The 22,324-nt window shown below is 33.4% G+C and overlaps 2 protein-coding genes across 2 annotated transcripts; both read left to right on the forward strand.

Annotated features, from left to right (window-relative positions):
- Positions 1-10,543: 10,543 nt before the first annotated feature.
- On the forward strand, positions 10,544-11,847 carry LOC120131016 (heterogeneous nuclear ribonucleoprotein 1-like). The gene is made up of 3 exons (XM_039148131.1): positions 10,544-10,747; positions 10,900-11,126; positions 11,808-11,847. Exons 1-3 carry the CDS (start codon positions 10,544-10,546, stop codon positions 11,845-11,847), a joined length of 471 nt encoding a protein of 156 aa, XP_039004062.1.
- A 2,526-nt stretch (positions 11,848-14,373) lies between these two features.
- LOC120131017 lies at positions 14,374-21,804 on the forward strand. Its single transcript, XM_039148132.1, has 3 exons — positions 14,374-14,462; positions 20,945-20,998; positions 21,384-21,804. The coding sequence occupies exons 1-3, from the start codon at positions 14,374-14,376 to the stop codon at positions 21,802-21,804; spliced, it is 564 nt and encodes a 187-aa protein (XP_039004063.1).
- The last annotated feature ends 520 nt before the right edge of the window (positions 21,805-22,324 follow it).

Consider the following 22,324-nt stretch of genomic DNA (forward strand, 5'->3'; position numbering starts at 1 on the left):
TGATGGTGATTGGAGCTTTGCCTTTCTTCATTCTCTGCTTCAAATGAGCACCATCTTTTGTGTTTAACAACCTTAACTTGACACTTAATTACCTGTACTGCAATTACTTCCATCTCTTTATCAAAGGAGTTCATTATGAGTTCTATTATACCCCATCCAACTAGACATATATCAATTGATGCAAGTATTTATATGGTTATACGTTTTGCAAAAAGTGAACTCATATGTGTAGTATGGTGTAACGTGAGATCAAACCTTTGTAAGCACATCTGAGGGTGGTGAAATCTTGTAAGATCTGTATACCTATTAGAGGTGTATGCAGCGTATGCATGTAAGCTGAGTAAGCAGCAGTTAGCTGAGTCAACAACATTTAAGAGGTTGTTAGCTGTTGAATGTGGTTAGCTAGGTTGTTAGTAGTATGTTAGTAGTAACTGCTTGCAAAGCTATGTATTAATAGCTTGCTGATGTACAACTTGTATTCATTCCACATTTCATTAATGAATGTACTCATATTCTATTAAAGAAGCAGTAACTCAATCGTCGGTGGTTATGGGTGAATTCGAAAAGTTTCTTTCCTCTGTTTGCTTCATTCTTGTTGTCTTGTTCTTACTATGGATCTTACGCTTGGATGTACAAAGACTTTCTTGAACAATAAGGTCAACATTATCCTTGATGCGACAAATTTCTTGTTGTGGAAGCAGTAGATCTTGTTGACAATTCGGAGTCACCGTCTTGAACGACTCTTAACCGGAGCCATAATGCCTCCACCAGAGACTGTGCTAGATGATGATGGTGAGGAACGCATTAATGAAAGCTATGAAGAATTTGTTGCACAAGATAATGCTATTGCTTCTTGGTTGTTATCGACCATCAACCCTTATCTTTTTCCTCAGTTCGTAGGAGCAGAAATAACTGCGGCGGTTTGGAGAACAATATTGCAATTCTTTGCAAACAGGTCCACAACAACATTAATGAATCTTCATTACAAACTTCACTCGTTGAAGAAAGGCAGTGACAGCATGCACACATATCTTACACGAGTGAAAGAGGTGTGTGATGCACTTGCTTCTTGTGGGAGTGTTATTTCTCATGTTGAGCATATTGTTATAATCTTGAAAGGTTTGCCACGTGAATACCAGCCATTCATGGCAGTTATAACAACCATGAAAGAAATGTTGTCACTAGATAACATTTACACGATGCTAATGGACGCTGAGTCACAGTTGGTCGGATTTGATGAACAAACTTATATGCTTCCTGTTAGTGCAAATCTTGCTCAAGGTAGTATGGGTCGTAGGTCTTACAATGCTCCTAATCGTCAAGATTCCAGGTCAAACCGTTATGCTAATAGATCTGGTATGAGGAATACTGGAAGGGGGCGTGGGCGAACTAGGTTGCAGTGTCACTTGTGGCAAAAGCCTCGGGGGCCACACATCATGTCACCCCTGATACATCTAATATGATGAATCAATCTGAATTTCTTGGACCAGGTAAGCTTACTGTAGGTAATAGAGTATCACTTGATATTAATAAGGTTGGAAAATATGTTATGTCGTCTGCTTCTTGTGTGCTATTACTAAATGACTTGTTACATGTCCTTCAAATAACCAAAAACCTTCTCTCGGTCTCTAAGCTTGCTAGGGATAACAGTGTTTTCCTTGAGTTTCATGCCAAGAAATGTTATGTACGTGATGAGGCAACTGGACAAGTCTTGTTGAGTTGTGAAGAAGCAGATGGCTTATATTCTTTTGTGAAAGACTGTGCAGCAGTGAAGGGAGATGTCAATATTGCTTTGAAGTCTTTGCCAGTTGATGAGAGTTGTGAAGAAGCAGATGGCTTATATTCTTTTGTGAAAGACTGTGCAGCAGTGAAGGGAGATGTCAATATTGCTTTGAAGTCTTTGCCAGTTGATGAGTTATGGCATAGGCGATTGGGTCATCCTTCTCTTGACACTTTGAATAAGATAGCAAAACTTGTTGACGTAAAACTATCCTTGGATGTAAACAAAGTTTTTTATGCCTGTCATATAGGCAAGAGTCACAAACTGCCATTTGTTCATCCACTACTGAATATAATTCTCATATTCAGCTTGTCCACACTGATTTATAGGGACCTCCTCATGTTTCTTCAAATAATTTTCGGTATTACATATCGTTAGTTGATGCTTTATCTCGACACACATGGCTTTACTTGCTTCGCACAAAGTCTCAAGCCATTGTAGTTTTTCAGTTGTTTCAGAAAATAGTGCACACACAGTTTGGACTTTCTATCAAAGCACTCCAAAGTGACTGGGGTGGGGAGTTTTGAACCTTCACTGATGTTTTGGCTAAGTCTGACATTGTTCATCGATTGACATGTCCTCATACATCTGAGCAAAATGGTATGGTTAAGCGAAGACATCGACATCTAGTTGAATTAGCACTTGTTCTCTTATCTCAAGCCTCGATGCCCATACAATTTTGGTCTTATGCCATTGTTACTACAGTTAGCCTTATTAACAAACTGCCAACAAAGGTGCTGCAAGGACTTTCTCCTTTTGAGAAGCTGTATGGAAAGCAACCAGACTACAAAACACTTAAAGTTTTTGGGTGTCTTTGTTTTCCCCATCTTCGACCATTTTAGAAACTCAAGCTGGATTTTCGATCTCAGCCTTGCACATATTTGGGTGTTAGCCCACAGCACAAAGGGTATCAAAGCTCTCATGATGGTCGAGTCTATATATCGAGGCATGTGGTGTTCAACGAATGGGTGTTTCCCTTTGAAGAAAGAAGCAGTATCACAACTCGTCTTGAAAAAACATGTGTTGCCCTTAGAAGCTTGAAATTATCTTAAATGTCAAGCATCTTGTAAACATGTAAGGGCAGCAGTCTGGATCTTTATGGAACCCTGAGGGTCGAGTCACAAAACTATGAGGGCAGTACAAATATGCATGAAGAACCTGATTTGCATATGGGTGACAATCCTAACCTGCATATTAGTGGCAGTGGCCATATTAATCAGCATTCGGAACAACTGAATAATGAGAAAGAATATTCTGATGGGGCATGCACTATTAAAATCTCAAGAGTACGTGGTGATACCAGTAGCCGTGGTCAAGCAGTGATACAGAAACTCAGTCAACACACTGGAACACGTTAGCTACAAAATGTCCATCCAATGTTGACAAGGAGTAAATGTGGCATTTTCAAACCAAAAGCGTTCTCAAGTTATTTTGATGATAAAATTTCTACGAGTGTACAAGAAGCAATGCAATCTTCAGAATGGAATAATGCAGTTCAGGCTGAAATTGATGCATTACAGAAGAATGAGACTTGGTCGTTGGTCAAGCTTCCACCTGGAAGAACATCAGTTGGTTGTAAATGGTTGTTTAAACTAAAACGCAATCCTGATGGCTCTATTCATCGACATAAGGCTTGAATATTGGCCAAAAGGTTCACTCAAGTTTCTGGACATGACTTTTGTGACACCTTTAGTCCGGTGGTTAAATTCTCTACAGTGAATGTTATTCTTACTTTGGCAGTATATAATGCATGAGAGTTGAGGCATATAGATATAAACAATGCCTTCATTAATGGTGATCTTAAAGAGGATGTGTTTATGCAACAACCACTGGGTTTCGAACGGTTGTTTGATGATGGCTCTCCCTTGGTGTGCAAATTGCAGAAGGCGTTGTATGGACTAAAGTAAGCACCTCACAATTGGCACTCTAAACTAAAGGAAGCTTTGTTGTGAATAGGGTTTTAAGTGTCTCAAGCAGATTCATCTCTGTTTTTTAAAAGATAATGGTATTGATCGAGTATACCTATAAGTGTATGTGGATGACATATTAATCACAGGAGGGTCATCGCATGGGATTAAGACAATTGTTGATATGCTACAAGGGAAGTTTTCTCTAAAAGATTTGGGAGCATTGAGTTACTTTCTAGGGATTGAAGTATTATGGGGTGGCAAGTCACTTGTGCTTCTTTAAAAGAAGTGTGCATTAGAGTTACTGGAAAATGTTGGCATGAAAACTGCAGCTCTGTGTTATACACCTATGACTTTGTCTTGCAAGCTGTCTCGCGAGGAAGGAGAGATGTTGGAGGATGCAAGTGAATATAGGAGCATTGTTGGTTTATTATTTTACCTATGTCACACTCGACCTGATTTATCATTGAGTGTAGGCAAAGTTGCTTAGTTCATGCATGCACCCCGAGTGACTCACTTTGTTGCAGTAAAAAAGAATTCTTAGGTATCTAGCAGGTACTATAAACTATGGATTGTTGTTCTCACCAACTGACACCAGAACATTGGTCTCAGCCTTTGCAGATGCAGACTGGGGCACGAATCTAGATGATTGAAGGTCAATATCAAGCTATGGTGTGTTTATTGGCAAATGCCTTGTTGCGTGAGTTCGAAGAAGCAACAGTCAGTGTCTAGGTCAACTATGGAAGCCGAATACAAAAGCGTTGATGATACTACAGCTGAAGTTACGTGGATTAACACACTGTTAACTGATCTTGGTGTTCAACAGCAAGGGAAATCGGTGATCTGATGTGACAACATGAGTGCAGTGACTATGAGTGCTAATCCAATATATCATGCATAGTCCAAACATGTTGAGTTGGATGTTCACTTTGTAAGGGAAAAGGTGGCAGCTGAGCAAATTTGTGTCAATTATGTTCCGGCTGCACATCAAGTGGCTAATGGATTTACCAAACCACTGTCAAAAGAAGCGTTTGAGGATTTTCACAACAAAGTGTGTGTTGTGTTACGATGAAGAAAGGAAAGTGAAGATGCAGGGATAATATTAGAGGTGTATGCAACATATGCATGTAAGCTGAGTAAGCAGCAGTTAGCTGAGTCAGCAGCAGTTAGCTGAGTCAGCAGCAGTTAAGAGGTTGTTAGTTGTTGAAGGTGGTTAGCTAGGTTGTTAGTAGTCTGTTAATAGTAACTGCTTGCAAAGCTATGTATAATAGCTTGTTGATGTACAACTTGTATTTATTCCACATTTCATTAATGAATATACTCATATTCTATTAAAGAAACAATAACTCAATAATACCCAAATAAAACAATTTCTTTTTATGTTACCAGGACCTGATTCACGACTATAGATAGGCATGAGACATGTTTTTAGTCATCCCAACCCTCCTCGACATGTTCGCTCTTAGATTCGACTTCGATCTAATATCAAACTAAATGTAATTTACTTATCTCAAACTTGACTCTAAAAATATGGATAACCAATCACATATGATTCGATCCAAAAATATATAAAAAAAACCTAACATTAAGGATCTTATTTAACTTAAAAATTAAATACACAAAAAATATAGAACTAAAGTTGCCCTTATTCCTAAATAAAATTCCCTGCTTGATATGTTATGCTAATCAACTCAAGAGTTAAGACAAGATTAGGCTCATCTATAATTCCTTGAACCATCTTATTTTGGTTGAAAATGGTACATAAAAAACATAGATCCGTCTAACCCAAAGTGGAGATCATGACCAGTCATGACTCATGAGACCAAAATACCATCTGTTTTGGTCACTGAAATCCTAAAAAACTTTCCAATCATAATTTGATCTCACCTCACCATAGTAATTACATTATTTCAACAACCAAAGTTATGTTAATGTCATGGACCACAACAACAAACCCAAGTGAGGCTCAAATTGTTGGACCGTTCAATGGTAGTCACAGCTGCCGCAATATGTTGATTTCCCAAGCTTATGATTTTATGAATAATTAATAGGTAATGGAAGGCTTAATTAGTAGAGAAAATCTACTTTACATGGTTCAACAAATTCAATGCCAATCTTTCAAAGAAAAAGGAAAAGCAAACAGAGCATATTCGGTTCCCCATCAAAGAAGGGGAAAAAAAGCAATAAAGAACTGTTTGGTCTGAAACCACAAATGAACTTTAGAAACGGTGAGGACATAACTCTATTTGACAAAACATGTTTTTATATATATTTCATCAAGAGCCGTAAAAGCAAAGAAAATGTTGGTGATTAAGGTGCTTTGACATTGAAAAATTTAGTGACGGGAAGGCACAGCAGGAGCAATTAGGCATCTAAAGGGGGAAAAAGAGCACTTTGATCACAAAGCAAGACATAAAATTGAAGTCATAAGAAAAAAGAAGATAAAAAAAGGCAGGCTGGTCTGTTCTGATTCTTAACTACGAAAAATGTTAAAAGCATGTAGGTGACTGACTTCAGGTAATATGCACAAAAAATGTAGTTAATTTTTATCTTTTAGAATTCAATAAAGAGATAAACACCTATTTATGAAATTAATGAAGGGAAGGGGGATTAATTGCGTAATTCACGTGGGAATTGAAGATCCACAAAATCCAAAAGGATAAGCAAGTAATCCAAAGTCAACAGAGAAAAAGCATGTACTGGACAGCAACCAATCTGAGAGTAACCACCTCTTTTCCTTTTTCAAAACAATGAATTTGAGACTTGATTTAAATCCAGATTAATTAAGATAATTTGTGCTAGACAAGACTCTAATACTCTACTTTCAACCTTGCTTTATCTTTTTTCCGATGTGACGGTGAAAGGCAAATTGGTGTTGTCATATTCACACATCTGATTCTTTTTCTAGACCTGCTTTGGTCATTGCAACTCTGCAAACATGTAGTTAGTAAGTAGGCATATTTGTTTTTGGATTAGTAGTTTTGGATTTAGGGTTATTTCTAGAATTTTTTTCCTTTCATTGTCAAATTTCTGGAAATCAATGTGTTAAAAGCCTGGGACTAACCTAAACTCTAGAGGGCACTGCAGGTCAAGGAGAGAAGACCCTACAAGATATTGCTATCATAAATAGGGAAAGCCCCTCTAGGTGTATACAACGAAAGCAAAGCAAAACATAGGAAGTTCTCGTGGAGAAGAAAGAACGGATGTGCACAAATGTCTAGTAAGAGTTGTTTGTGGGGTTGCTTTCATTCAACAATCCATTAACTCTTTGGGTGCATTGTCTGCTACAAGGTCCCCGAATTCTGGTTTTATTTGTTGTTTTCCACCTTTACTTTGTCCTCACTAGAATGCTATTCAAAATAACAATTATCTTACACATAATTTTGGTTTTAACACATGATTTGATATACAATAAATAATGATGATAGAAAAATCAAAAGTAATCATTATATATTAATAAATTGTGGATATTAAATTTATGATTACCATAAACTATTACATATAATATGATAATAGTTGACATAAATTAAAGCAACTCGTATGCAATATGAGCGTTGATGGTAGTCATTGTAGAAACATAACCAATATGGATGAGAAATCACATTATAAATAGCTCCATAACTATTACTCTGATTAAATCTACCAAGATCGTTACGCATATGTTATTTCAGCATGATTTTTTTCACTTCAACCCTCTTGTCTTGCAATTGGTGGAACCTATTTTTCAAAATTCGCTTCACCGTTTCCTCCAAATCATAAGTCGCGAACTCGAATCCTCTGCTTATTTTGGTCTGACTATTGGGTTCTATGATCGCATCAGTGATGGTGCCAAATGCATCAAAATATTTGGTGAAATTTTCGTGGGTTATGGCATGAGGTAACCCTCCCACAAATATCTGCCTATAGTTGATTGATACTTTTGGTTACCCTAGTTTCACCTCAACCTAATTTAAGAAATTATTAATAAAAAAGTAACTTGATTCAACATATTACTAGATTTCTATTTAGGAATTTAATATTGTGTCAATCAATTCAAATATTAAATATTAAAATGTAGAAAAGAGAAAGAAAAAAAAATTTGATTGAGGAATTTAATATCTTGTGTCAATAATTCATATATTACCAACAACCAGTTGCTCTAGTGGGATAAGACACTAGGTCCCTTAAGCAAGGTCAGGAGTTTGAATCCTGACGTTTGTGAATAAAGCAAACGGGGTTGAGAGGGTCACCCTCACCTATGAAGTACCCGATCTGGATTAGTCGGTCAATAGAATATGAATGCAAAATTTTGTCACATGAACTGCTAATTATGGATTGATAAGAAAGATCACTTGAGTTATTTTGTGAAAACTAAGTCGCATACCTTTTTTCCATTTATAACAGAAACATCTTAAGTCTAAGCACATATATTATTGTTGGAGTCATCATGTCACTTGAATTTTGCTATTTTGGATTATTGTTAGTTGGGTTAAAATCGTCGGTTAGGGGTTTTTCAGGGGATTGTGTCTTCTGTGGAGGTTCGATCGATGGTGACAGTGGAAAAGGGCAATGGCTTGCGTAGGTATATGGATTAAAATTAAGGTTTTCAAAGTTTTGGGTGTTTTTTAAGATTTTCAAAAATTTGGGGATTTTTAGAAAAAATATAATTTTAAGTTTTTTTAAATTTTAAATAAATTTTTTAAAATTACATAAATATGACATGTGTCATTTAACAGAGTTTTTTAACAGCAATTACATCCGAGACACTAAAAACAGTAACGTTTGTAATGTTAAGCATCTAGATTGAATGAAAAATAATTTAGGCACCTAAATGAGAAAAAATAAAATTTGTACACATTTTGTATTTTAAGCCTTTTTTAAATTTCTTTTTTTTATAGAAGCCAATAATTTTATTAAAAATAGAAAATGTCCAAATTATAATGAAGGTTTACAACTACAATCGTAAATTAAACACATAATAATGATATTTTCCTAAACACAAGAAAAACTAACAAGGAAAATTTGACCGCATTAACAAACGAACTACAATGATCATACAAGAAAAATGTTAAAAACCTAACCAAATAAATTTGGATAAAAAGTATATATGAACATATTTGACCGTATTGACAAACGAACCACAAAAGAGAAACTATTAAAAGGACTCTGACAAGTCGCAAATCAAAATTGAACGACGTGAAAATATTAACCGCGAACGTAAATTTCATATCCAAATATAATTCGAGGTTTCAAAGCAGGAAAGATTAGCATGATAAAAAATAAAATACTATATTGATCAATTGTGGTGATGTCAAATCTAACCCTGAAAAAATAATAAACAAAAATAATAACCAAATAACCGAAAACGTGTCATAAAGACAGAGAAAAGCGTACCACAAAGTTAGAAGAAGATGTGTTATAAAGATATAGAAAAACGTAATATAAATGCATAAGAAGACATGCTATAAAAACCTAATTATTAAAAATAAAAACAAGAAAAAAATAAAATATGCTACTAAAACAAAGGATAACAATGAATACCGACAGTAGACAATCAGCAACACAGTTGATGTCATTGCCGATCTGATAGAGGCAATTTTTCTAGAATTTTTTTTGGAGTTCGGGATGAGACTCGACGAGTTATATGATAAATAATTTCAGGGCAGGTTGGGTACGAGTTTAAGATGGAAAAAAATAATCTGACCCGACCCGATTTAAATTATTAATTTTTTTTATATTTATATAATATATTTAAGATTTTAAGGATTTTTATTTTTATATTATATAATATATTATTTTAATAATTTCAAATATAATAAATAATTATAAATATATAATTATAAAATACATATTTTAAAATATTAATAGATATTTTAATCTAAAAATCAGTGCTGGATAAATATTAAAATTTATCAGGGCGGGATGGGGTCAGGTTTAAGTAATATAATTTCGGGTCCAAAAACAGCCCCACCCAACCCCGTGTCAAACCCTATGCAATTGTCTTTGTAATACCTGATTCAGATTAATCAATCAATAAATTTGGCACAGATAATTATTCCAAAAAAAATCAATAACCTGTTGTTTTTAAAAATAAGAAATGCTTAATAGCTTTTAAAAAAAATTAACGTTACTTCAGAATTTTTTTTCAATAAGTACCAGCTAGTCTTTATTGAAGTATAAGTAAAAAATATATAAAAAAGTTTGTAATAAGCCCAACAAAACAAGAGCCAGGTGTTAAACAAAAACACCCACTAGGCCCAAACAAAGCAACAAAACATAGAAGAAATGAGTCAGGTGAATTAAAAAACAAAACACAAAAACAAATGAAAGACTAGTCCAGCTGAGATGCACACTGCCTTCAACAATGGAGAGGAACTTTCAGATTAAGAGTTGTAGAACAAGGCAGAAGGCCTAAGGATCTGCTGTAAGCACAAGAAGGACCACGATCCTTAAAGTCAACAAAGAGAAGAAATCCAAGCTAAGGTGGATCTAACTATCTTCCATCTTCCGAATTTCTAAAGTAATTAGCTATTGTTAAACTAATTAAGCAATTAATTCTAGAGAACCAATCCTACTTCTATTACTACTCCAAAATAATATAAAATTTGTAAAGTAAGGATAAAAAGAAATTAAGAAATAATATTTTTATCCTCGAATAACTAATAAACAATCCTACTTCTATTACTACTCCAAAATAAGCCATGCAACTAAAAGAGGTACAGTTCGAGTTGATCTCTAAATTTGTAACACACGTAAATTACAATTCAACATATGTTTCCATCTTATATATTGTCTTCACTAACTAGTTTTGGGAATCTCAAGTTTTCTCTATAATTGCTTTCGAAGTCTCGAATTTTCTCCACAATAGTTTTTCTTCATGGCGTTTAATAACCCTAAGCTGTTTATTAATGGGGTTTCTTCAGAAATTACAGAAACATCGTTAAAAGAACACTTCAATAAGTATGGTGAAGTTAAAGAAGTTCTTATTATTGCTCTCAAAAACATCGGTTTTGTTACTTTTTTTGATCCTTCCATGGCTCAAAATGCCCTTCAACATGAACATATTATTCTTGGTCGGAAGGTAAGTTTAATTTCTTTCTTTCTTTCTCCTTTCTACTTTTTAATATTCATTATATGAATTCATTGACACAAGATTAAATTCCTCAATCGAAAATCGGTAACATGTTGAATTAGATTAATTTTTCTTTCATTCTTATTAATTTCTTGAATCAGGTTGAGGTGAAATCAGCGAAACCAAAAGTGTCAATCAACGATAGAAAAATATTCGTGGGAGGGTTACCTCATGCCATAACCCACGAAGACTTCACACAATATTTTGATGCATTCGGCACCATCACCGATGCAGTCATAGTACCCAATAGCCAAACCAAAATAAGCAGAGGGTTCGGATTTGTGACTTATGATTCGGAGGAAGCGGTAAAGCGAGTTTTGAAAAATAGGTTCCACCAATTGCAAGGGAAGAGGGTTGAAGTGAAAAAGGCCGTGCCGAAACAACATATGCATAACGAACCCGCAAGATTTAATCATAGTAATAGTTATGGAGCTATTTATAATGTGAATTCTCAGCCATATTGGTTGGGTTTCTACGATGACTACCATCATACAAATTGCTTTAATTTATACCATCTATTATTGTATTATATGTAATAGTTTACGGTAATCATAAATTTAATCTCCATAATTCATTAACATGATGATTAATTTCAATTTTTCTATCATCGTTATTTAGTGTATATCAAATCATGGGTTAATACCAAAACTAAATTTGTAAGATAATTGCTATTTTGAATTGCATTACAGTGAGGACAGTAACAGTGGAAAACAGTAAATAAAACCAGAATTCCGGGACCTTGTAGCAGACAATGCTCCCAAAGAGTTAATGGATTGATGAATGAAAGCAACCCCACAAACAACCCTTAAGAGACATTTGTGCATATCCCTTCTTTCTTCTCCACGATTACTTGCTCTGTTTAACAGCACTGACTTGACAATCCCTTCCGGAGGTTCGATTTTTGGGTGGATAAGTTGATCATTTTCAATCTAATTAACTAAAAAATAATGAAAGAGAAATTAGGTTTTATAGTTAAGGCTTAGTAATCACGGCATAATGTTTGAAGCAGGTGCCATTCCGAAGGTGAAGCTGGTGAAGAATTTTGCTGAATGGGGGCGATTGTTTTATAATCAATTAACTTAACCATCAATTATTAAATTTGTTAAGGATCGATATTAAAATTCCTATGGACTCGACTACTTTTAGGGATGAACGTTCGGTCAAGTTAAGTAAAAAATTTTTTAAGTTATTTGAGTTGATAAATCATATTTTATAACTCTAACTTGATTTGAAATTTTTTCTAGTCGATTCAAGTCAAGTTTTCGAGTTTCTGTTTAAATTTAATTATAAATATTTATACTATTATGATACTATTTGATTCCGATTTAAATAAGTTTTCATAATCATATACAATATATATATATATATATATTTCTTTATTTTTTATATGAAAATCAATCCACAAATTATTAAAATTTTGAGTTATTCAAGTTATATGAGTTGCATTTTATAACTCAATTTGAACATGAATTTTTTTAGTCGAGTTGAATTTATAAAATTACAACTCAATGTCAATTCGAATCGAGTAAAAAAGAACTTAAATTTTTTAATCAAGTTGAATTGAGTCAAAAAAAATTCAAATCAAGTCAAATTAACAAATTAGTTTTCTGTTACGGGAGTCATTACAGTCGTGGATTGCTTCTATGAATTATATGGTCTTAAGCTTAATGTTGCAAAATGCGAATTATTCTCTGCTGGAATATCAGTTCATAATCTAGATACTATTTTAAACTTTGCTGGATTCAAACATGGTTGCTTGCCTGTTAGATACTTAGGGGTTCCCCTTGTCACAAGGAAACTCTCTGAAAAAGACTGTGAGGTCCTAATTGACAAGTGTTTAGTTAATCGATTGATGAAATAGGCCAAGAGGGGGTGAATTAGCAATAAAAATTTCGTTGGAAGCTTTTGCAGAAAATTGAAAATATTTGCACAACGATTTAGAGTGGTTTGACTTTCTCAACCAAAGTCTACGTCCACTACCTTAGCTATCAACACTAAGGATTTTCCATAAATTCACTAATTTGTCTTTCTTTTGAGGACAAAGAGTAACCTTACAAATCCTTCAAGAATTATACCTCAAATTCTTGAGAACACTCTCTCCCAAAGAGAACAATATAAATTTTGCAAACTTACAAGAAAATCCTCACAAGGCAAGATGTTTGCACAATTCTAGAACAAAGAAAGAACACTCAAGAATAATACAATTGAGCACAATAAGTGTTCTTGGAATAAAAAATGAATATTGAATGAAATAGTGTTGAAAATGCTCAAACTTGAGGTTTGATGCTTTCTCTTTGATTCTCTCTTGATTCTTGTTGATTGTTGTTTCTTGTTGTTGATCAATGGCTTCTAAGTTTAAATACTCCTTCAATTGATTCTGAATGTTGAGGATGATTAGTGGCGTCAATGGAGTCGTTTAAGTGTGAAAACAATTAATAAAACTGCTTGGAGCGTGGGGGGAATCAGTACCCCCTCATAGGGAATCGGTTCCTGCAGTGTAAAATTCAAATATTTCGACCGTTATACAGGGGGGAATTGGTACCCTATAGGGGGGAATCGGTTCCCTCTGAGTAATCTGTTATTTCTCGGAGCCAAACCATTTAGGGGGAATCGGTACCCCTGGGGGGAATCGGTTCCCTCTGGACAAACTGTAATTTTTTGTTTTGAAAAGGTTCGAAATACTTTGTAAAATTGTTTTGAGATTATTTTAAGATTGAAACTTAATTTTACACTTTGAGTAAGGATTAAAAATGACATTTGAAAGACTTAGAGTAACAATTTGAATATTCAAATAATTGTATCGAATATTCTTTAGAAAATCATTTGTAAAATCTTAAAATTCATTTATACTTAGTTTGTTATATCGAAACATCAAAATGTTTTCAACAATCTCTCTCTTTTTGATATAACAAAACTTTTTAGTAATTTTAGGATTTTCTAATTGAAAATAAATTTTGAAATCAAATTTGAAAAATTACTATCCCCTTACTTTAACACTTCTCCCCCTTTTTGTTAAATCAAAAAGACTCTAAAATGTTTTTAAACAAGGATTTGAAAAACATTAGCCAATTAATTGAGAAATTTAAAGCTTTAAACTGCTAAGATCACAATCAAGAGAAATGCTAGTCATTAGTTCCATAAGCAATATTCATAATTAATGTGACATGGCAAAAATTGGCCATATATCTAATATGATGTAAATGATGCACAAAGTAAAAATTTAAGCAAATCCACATATATAGATAGGTTCAAATCATCCAAAAACATCCAAAAACATAAAAATCCAACATTCAAACATTCAAAATGTTAAAACAATAAGTTCTAAGTCCCATTTAAGCATGACAAGAGTCAAGAATCCGTAGGAGGATATGGAGGAGGAAAGTGAGCTCGCATTGCGGCCATCTCATGTGCAAACGAATTAATACGATCATTCATTGTTGCGTTGTTCGCGCGCATCTCTCGGATAATTTCCAATTGTTGAGCTTCCATAGTGGATAAATTGGATTCTATAGAAGTAAGTCGTGAATCCATGGATGCATATTAAAAATCGAATGTCTCCATAAAAGATTGAAAATATGGAGGCATTTGATCTCATTGTTGTGCTTGATCCTCATGCTACTCCGGCTCATCGTCAGCTTCGTCAGCTTCCGGAGGTTGCTCACTGGTACGAACCCATAGACCCGTTTCTTCATTGATCTTCCATCCCAATTTAGTTAAAGAAAATAGGTTGATTTGATTTTTGAGTGGAAGAGCGGCATCAAGGCCAACCCTAAGCTCAACTTTTGAAAACATATTACTCAGAATACAACCGTAAACTAGAGATGAACATAGTTTCTTATTAGGAACAAGATTTACGGTTTCAACAATTTCAGCAAAGATAATCTGAGGTAGGTTTATTTTAAGATTATTTTGGACATAATAAAGCCAAAATAGATCCAAGGCTCGAAGAGTGGAGTATCTGCCTCTGGATGGTCGAAACCAACAAGAGATCTTTAAATGAAGGAAATGATCATGGAGATCTAAAACACTTGCACTATCTCTTCGTTTATACTGAGAACCTACCATTTGTTTTTCATTGTCTAAGCCTGTATTATCTAATCCTAATACGTTGACTATGTATTCCGGGTCAATATAAAAGAATCGTCCTAGAAGATAGGATCGAATTCCTATGGTTGTGGTTTTAGCCTGGTTTTGAACGCAAACAACATTAGAGTAGAAGATACGAACAAGCTGATGATAAACTATTGGTTCAAGTTCACAAAGTTTATCAAATTTACACTCTCGTAGGGTATGAAGATATCTAAAATTAATGTCTAACATGGCTTGAATATATGGGATTCGTTCTTCCCGGATTTTGTAAGACTCAAAGTATTGAGAATACCTAAAGAAAAGATTTTGTCTACGACCGGGTTCATTGAAGCATGAATTACGAATGGGTCATGTTAGGATCATCGGGATTTGGATTAGGAATTTGTTGGATAGGAGGTGGATTTTGAGGTTGGTTTGATCGACTAGAAGATGGTCTAGAACGTTTGTGAGACATGACATAGGATAATCGGAATGGAAAGAATAACCTGCAATTTTAAAACACATGTATGCAACAAATATCAATCCCAAAACTGAAATGAGTCCTCAATATTTCAAGATTCTCTAAAACAATTCTAATGGGCAAAGTTTTGAAAACTATTGAAAAATAATGTTTGAAAGTCTTAATTCGTATATTTTTCATGAAAGACAACATAATTGAATCAAAAACATCAATATTTTTTTGAAAATAATATATATATTTTTTATTTCGAAATTCAAAGAAAATTTTGAAAAATTGTTCGTTTTTGATGAAATTTGCTATAAAATATAGTTTCTAAACACTAAACAATCAATGCCTGATATAATGTTCATCCTAGAACTAATCAAAACTAGTCCTAAAATCAAAATTTGATAAAATAAAAAGTTTTAGAAAAAAATACCTTGAAGATTTTCGGATTTGAGTGAGATTGGATGAAGTTTGCACGATTATAATGATTTTAGCAGGTTTAGGAGATGAAATATGATGAAATTTTGACTTGAAAATGTTGTTTTGAAGCAAAGTAGAGATTTAGGGAGATGGAGAGAGTGAAATAGCGTGTAAGAGAGAAGAGAGGGTTTTGAGAGAATAGGGTATTCTGGGCGAGTAATATCCAGAACCCGTGGTGGGTATCGATTCCCTCTATCGGTTCCCTTCAAAGGGGGAATCAGTTCTCCTTCAAGGGGGTATCGATTTCTCTTGCGCTATAATTCAAAAATTTGTATTTTAAACACTCAAAATGCTAAATTAATTTGCTCTAGTGGTATTGGCAACTCATATACTGAAAATTAATCATGTTCAATCAATCAATTTTATCCTAAGCTACATTTGAACATAAAATTAATTTTCACTGAGAATCATAAACTCCCCTAACTAATAGCAAAGAATGCAATCAAAATTTATAAATATAAGCTTTTTTCATTTATTCTTAAAAGTACTAAAATTAATTTAAACACTAAGTGAAGAAAGGTCAGTTAAACCTAATTCCCTCCTAAATGTCCAAAAAATTTCTTTGTCTAAAGGTTTTGTAAAGATATCCGCTAATTGGTGCAAAGTATCAACAAATTCTAGAACTACATCTTTCTTAGCGACATTGTCTCTAATGAAGTGATGTCTAATTTCAATATGCTTAGTTCTAGAGTGTTGGATGGGATTTTTAGTGAGACAAATATCACTAGTATTGTCACACTTGATAGGAATGGTACCTACTTCAATTCCATAATCAAAAAGTTGTTATTTCATCCATAAAACTTGTGCACAACAACTACTGGCTGAAATGTATTCTGATTCAGTAGTAGATAATGCAACACAACTTTGTTTCTTTGAAAACCAAGAAATCAGAATATTTCCAAGGAATTGGCAAGTACCGGAGGTGCTTTTCCTATCTAATTTGCATCCTCCATAATTCGCATCAGAGAAGGCATACAAGCTAAAGCTAGAGTCTCTAGGATACCAAAGTACTAAGCTAGGGTTGTCCTTAAGGTATCTAAAGATTCTCTTAACATCTAGTAAATGTGATTCCTTAGGGTATGATTGAAATCTAGCACATAAGCAAACTTCTTGAGCATATCCTTGGCGTACTTATATCTCCATTGACCATCCTCCATAATCATTGACCTATATAATTTAACATCCACGCATTTATCTCCTTCATCTTTGTTAAGCTTTGTTGATGAGCTCATTGGAGTGTCATGAGGTTTCCCATTTTCCAGTCCAAACTTCTTGAGCATATCCTTGGCGTACTTAGCTTGATTGATGAAGATGCCATATTTTCTTTGCTTGATTTGGAGTCCCAAGAAAAATGAGAGCTCCCCCATCATGCTCATCTCGAATTCACTTTGCATTAGCTTAGAAAATTCTTTCATCACTTTTAGCATCAAATTTGCCAAGATTGTCTTTACCGTTGTTTAAAACAAAACATTTACATCCAAAAGGATGAAAATATCTAATGTTAGGCTTTTTATTTTTAAACAGTTCATATGGAGTTTTCTTCAAAATAGGTCTAATCATTGCTCGATTAATAATATAACAAGCAGTATTTGTGGCTTCCGCCCAAAAATATTTTGGCAAATTGTTTTCACAAAGCATGGTTCTTAGCCATTTCTTCTAAAGTTCGATTTTCCTCTCAACAACTCCATTTTGTTGAGGAGTTCTAGGTGCTGAAAAATTATGGCTAATACCATTAGAATTACAAAACTCAGTAAATCCAAGATTTTCAAATTCAGTGCCATGATCACTCCTAACACTAGTTATGGAGTAACTTTTCTCGTTTTGGATTACTTTTAAAAATGTGATGAATTTTTTAATGCTTCATCTTTAGTACTTAAGAATAGAACCTAAGTATATCTAGAATAGTCATCTACCAAGACAAATGCATATTGTTTTCCACCCAAGCTAGTAGTCCTAGATGGCCCAAAAAAAGATCTATATAGATCAATTGTAATATTCTACTAGTTGATACATCATTAATGGACTTAAAGGAGGCTTTTCTATGTTTTCTTTTAGCACAAGCATCACAGATTTTATCATTATCAAATTTTAGATTTGGCAACACTCTTACTAAGTCTCCTTGAATTAGTTGTTGTAAAACACTCATGCAAGTATGTCCTAGTCTCCTATGCTATAACCAACTATCATGTTCATCCTTAGCAACTAGGCACAAATTAATCATATTTATAGAATCTAAATGCATCATGTATATATCCCTATTTTATGACCAACAATCATAATCAAAATAGATGCAATGTGAAACAATATTCCAAACATTTAAAATAAGACATTGTATCTTTTATCAAATTTATTTTTTAAAGGATTATGCTTTAATCCATTCATATATAAAACATTATGCAATGTCGATTTTTGAGATTAAAAGTATATGCATAAAGTTTTAAACATGTTATGCATAAAAAGTTGATATCATTGAAGATTTGAAATATATGCATAAACATTAAGAAATTTAAGGTAAAAAATTTATCAAAAATAAAGTATTTGAAAAATTGATATCAATTGTTAAAGAGATATCATTTACATTTAAAAACAATTTTGACCAAAAATTATTATGATGAACTAAAGTTATGAAAAATTACTGAAAATTTAATTTGTTCATCATAAAACATTTTTCAACATACACGAGATAAAACATAATTCTTTAGAATTAGAAACTCATGCATGCATATAAAAATGAGTAATCAAATATTCAAAGTTATTAAGTTTAGAGATTACCCATTCCTTTTTCATGTGTGGCTAGATCATCTTGAATATCATTACTTCCATCATCATTGCTCCCACACACCTACAAGAGACATTTAAGTATATTTTGCTATCCAAATTTCTTTGGATCCTTGAACGCTAGTTTCAATGTCCCTTGTTCCTTTTGAAACCCATACTTGTCTAATTTTAAAACGTTTTCATTTCTTTAAAGGACAAGTATGTTCCTTATAACCATGGTAATGACAATGTGAGCATATTGTCATTATTGAACTAGATGAATTATTTAAAATGATCTCTTTTTCTTTTGTTAAACGTTCAAGCTTAACTTCCAAATCAAAAATTTATTTTTCCATACTTTCAAATTTCATTTTTGAAAGTTCTAAATCCTTCATCAATATTTTGTTTTGATTTTCAAAATCTATTTTAGTTTCTAGAAGAAGTTTGTTTAATTTGAAAATTTCTTTTTCAAAGTTTTCAGATTTTAGTTTTGAAAGCTCTAACTCATTTTTCAACATTTCATTTTGATTTTCCAAGTCTGTTTTATCTTTCAAAAGAATATCATTTTTAGCTATAAATTTAGAAATCAAATTCCTATATTTGGAGTTCATGGTCTGAAATTCTAAAAATAATTCATCATAAGCATCTTGTAACTCATTAAAAGATTTTGAATTTAATTTATTTGAGTTAGAAGATACCTTTGGCTCTATGAGAGCTAATAGAGACATTACCTTTATTGGTTCTTCTTCTTCCTTATCTCCATGGATCTCCTAAAGCTTATCCCACATCTCCTTGGCACTTGAACAAGAAGAAAATCCTTTATATATATTAGGATTAATTGCATAACACAACATGTGCATAACCTTTGTGTTTTGTTGAGCTTTCTTTTGTTCTTGATCACTCCACTTCTTTGTCTTCTTCGTAGGAGAAGAATATCCTTTCTCGATCATCATCCAAGCTTTCATATCAAATGCTTGGATAAATATCATCATGAACTTCTTTCAACGACGATAATTTGTTCCATTGAAGTGTGGAGGCACGTCAATTAGTCTGGATTCTTCCATGGAGAATGAACCAGAAGTGGACGCCATCTTTACCGATTTAACTCTTCTTAAATCAACTCAAGAGGTGGTTAAACCTTAAAATAAGTGAGGCTCTGATACCAATTGTTGAGTTAATCGATCGATGGAATAGGCCAAGAGGGAGATGAATTGGCAATAAAAATTTCGGTGGAAACTTTTGCATAAAATTGAAAATATTTGCACAGCGATTTAGAGTGGTTCGAATTTCTCAACCAAAGTCTACGTCCACTACCTTAGCTATCCACACTAAGGATTTTCCACAAATTCACTAATTTTTCTTTCTTTCGAGGACAAAGAGTAACCTTACAAATCCCTCAAGAATTATACCCCAAATTCTTGAGAACACTCTCTCCCGAAGAGAACAATACAAATTTTGCAAACTTACAAGAAAATCCTCACAAGGCAAGATGTTTGCATAATTTTAGAACAAAGAAAGAACACTCAAGAATAATATAATTGAGCACAATAAATTTTCTTGAAAGCAAAAATGAATATTGAATGAAATAGGCTTGAAAATGCTCAAACTTGAGGTTTGATGCTTTCTCTTTGATTCTCTCTTGATTCTTGTTGATTGTTGTTTCTTGTTATTGATCAATGGCTTCTAATCTTGTTTAAATAGTCCTTCAATTGATTCTAAATGTTAGGGATGATTAATGGATTCAATGAGCCGTTTAAGTGTGAAAACAATTAATAAAACTGCTTGAAGCGTGGGGGAATTGGTACCCCCCATAGGGAATCGGTTCCTGCAGTGTAAAATTCAAATATTTCAACATTTATACAGGGGGAATCGGTACCCCCTAGGGGGAAATCGGTTCCCTCCGAGTAATTTGTTATTTCTCGGAGCCAAACCATTTAGGGGGGAATTGGTACCCCTGGGGGGAAATCGGTTCCCTCTAGACAAACTATAATTTTTTCTTTGAAAAGGTTCAAAATACTTTGTAAAATTGTTTTGAGATTATTTTAAGATTGAAACTTAATTTTACACTTTGAGTAAGGATTGAAAATGACATTTGAAAGACTTAGAGTAACAATTTGAATATTCGAATAATTGTATCGAATATTATTTAGAAAATCATTTGTAAAATCTTAAAATTCATTTATACTTAGTTTGTTATATCGAAACATCAAAATGTTTTCAACAACAAGATCAAGTCCAGACTCCATCAATGGTCAAGAAAGAATTTGAGCTATACAGGCATGCTTGAACTGGTGAAAACTGTCATTTTCAGTGTTGCTAATTACTGGTTCAGAAAATTAATCTTACAGTAATCTATTATCAACATGATTGAGCAGTTTTGTTATAGATACTTCTGGAAATGTTCTGATACTTCTGTTTCTAGAGCCAGAGTTTGTTGGGAGAATATTTTCCAGCCAAAATCTGAAGGAGGTCTCGATCTTTAGGACATCAAGACATGGAATAGAGCGTGTATGTTACACCTTATTCAGAATATTCTTACGGGGGAGGGCTTCTTGTGGGTAGCTTGGATAAAAAACTACATAATCAAGAATTCTGGCTCATAGAAGAAACAACAAGGTCTAGTTGGTGCATCAGGAGAATTTTAAAGCTTCGAAATGTTGCTCGACCAGATTTGTCTACAGGAGTAAAGAAAACTAAAGAAATTTAGGAAGAGGTTCAGACCAAAGGTATCAAAGTTCTAATGCAAAAACTGATCTAGTTTCCCCTTCATATCCCTAAACATAGCATGATTTCCTGGATGGTTATTTTGGATAGACTTCCAACTAGGGAGAGACTTCAACGTATTGGATTAGTAACTAATGGGCAATGTGTTATCTGCAATCAAGGTTTGGAAACCAGAGACCATCTCTTTGCTGAGTGCAAGATGGTTGCTACCATTTGGAGCATTATTCTACACTTCTCTTGCTTGATCAGACCTCCTTTGACTTGGGTAAACTTACTTGACTGGGCGTACACTGCATGGAAAGGTAAATCCCTACTTACAACTATCTTGAAGCTTGCTTGGTGTGCCTTCAATTATTTCATATGGGAGGAAACGAACCGAAGACTGTTTAGAGGGAACTCCAAATCACAGGATGAAATTCTAAATTCCATTAAGGAGATTGTAGGAGCTCAACTAACTGATAGGAATGCTAATAGATTAGATAGCACCAATTTAACTCTTTGTAATCAATGAGGTATAGTTTAATTTTTTGTTGTAAATAGGTTCCCCTTCTTGTTCCTTGATTAGATTGTTTTGTAGCAGTTTACTGCATTCTTAGGTAATAAAATCTTAATTATCCAAAAAATAGTTTTCTAAATTGAGTCAAAAAATTAGTTTTCGAATCAAGTCATTAAATATTTAAGTAAAATCTCAATAAAATAATATCTTTATTTATTATCAATGAATTAATGTTTATTAATTTAGAGAATGATTTATACTTCAATAAAATATTCATATGACAAAAAAAATAATTTATTAATTATGTATAAAAAAGAGAAAAAGGGTTAATGAATTCAAACAGGGATGTTCATGGACAATTAATCATATTATTTAGCTTAAACGGTTGATTAACCATTATAACGGTTATGATATTTTTCTATCTTTAATCTATCCATTATGAAATGGTTAACCGCTAATGGTTAACAATTATTAACGATTCGGTTACAGGTTAACATATAGTTGACTTATTACAATTATTTGTCAATTTTTTTTC

This window comes from Hibiscus syriacus, unplaced genomic scaffold (genome assembly GCF_006381635.1).
Source record: "Hibiscus syriacus cultivar Baekdansim isolate YM2019G1 unplaced genomic scaffold, ASM638163v2 tig00110548_pilon, whole genome shotgun sequence".
NCBI classification, from domain to species: domain Eukaryota; kingdom Viridiplantae; phylum Streptophyta; class Magnoliopsida; order Malvales; family Malvaceae; genus Hibiscus; species Hibiscus syriacus.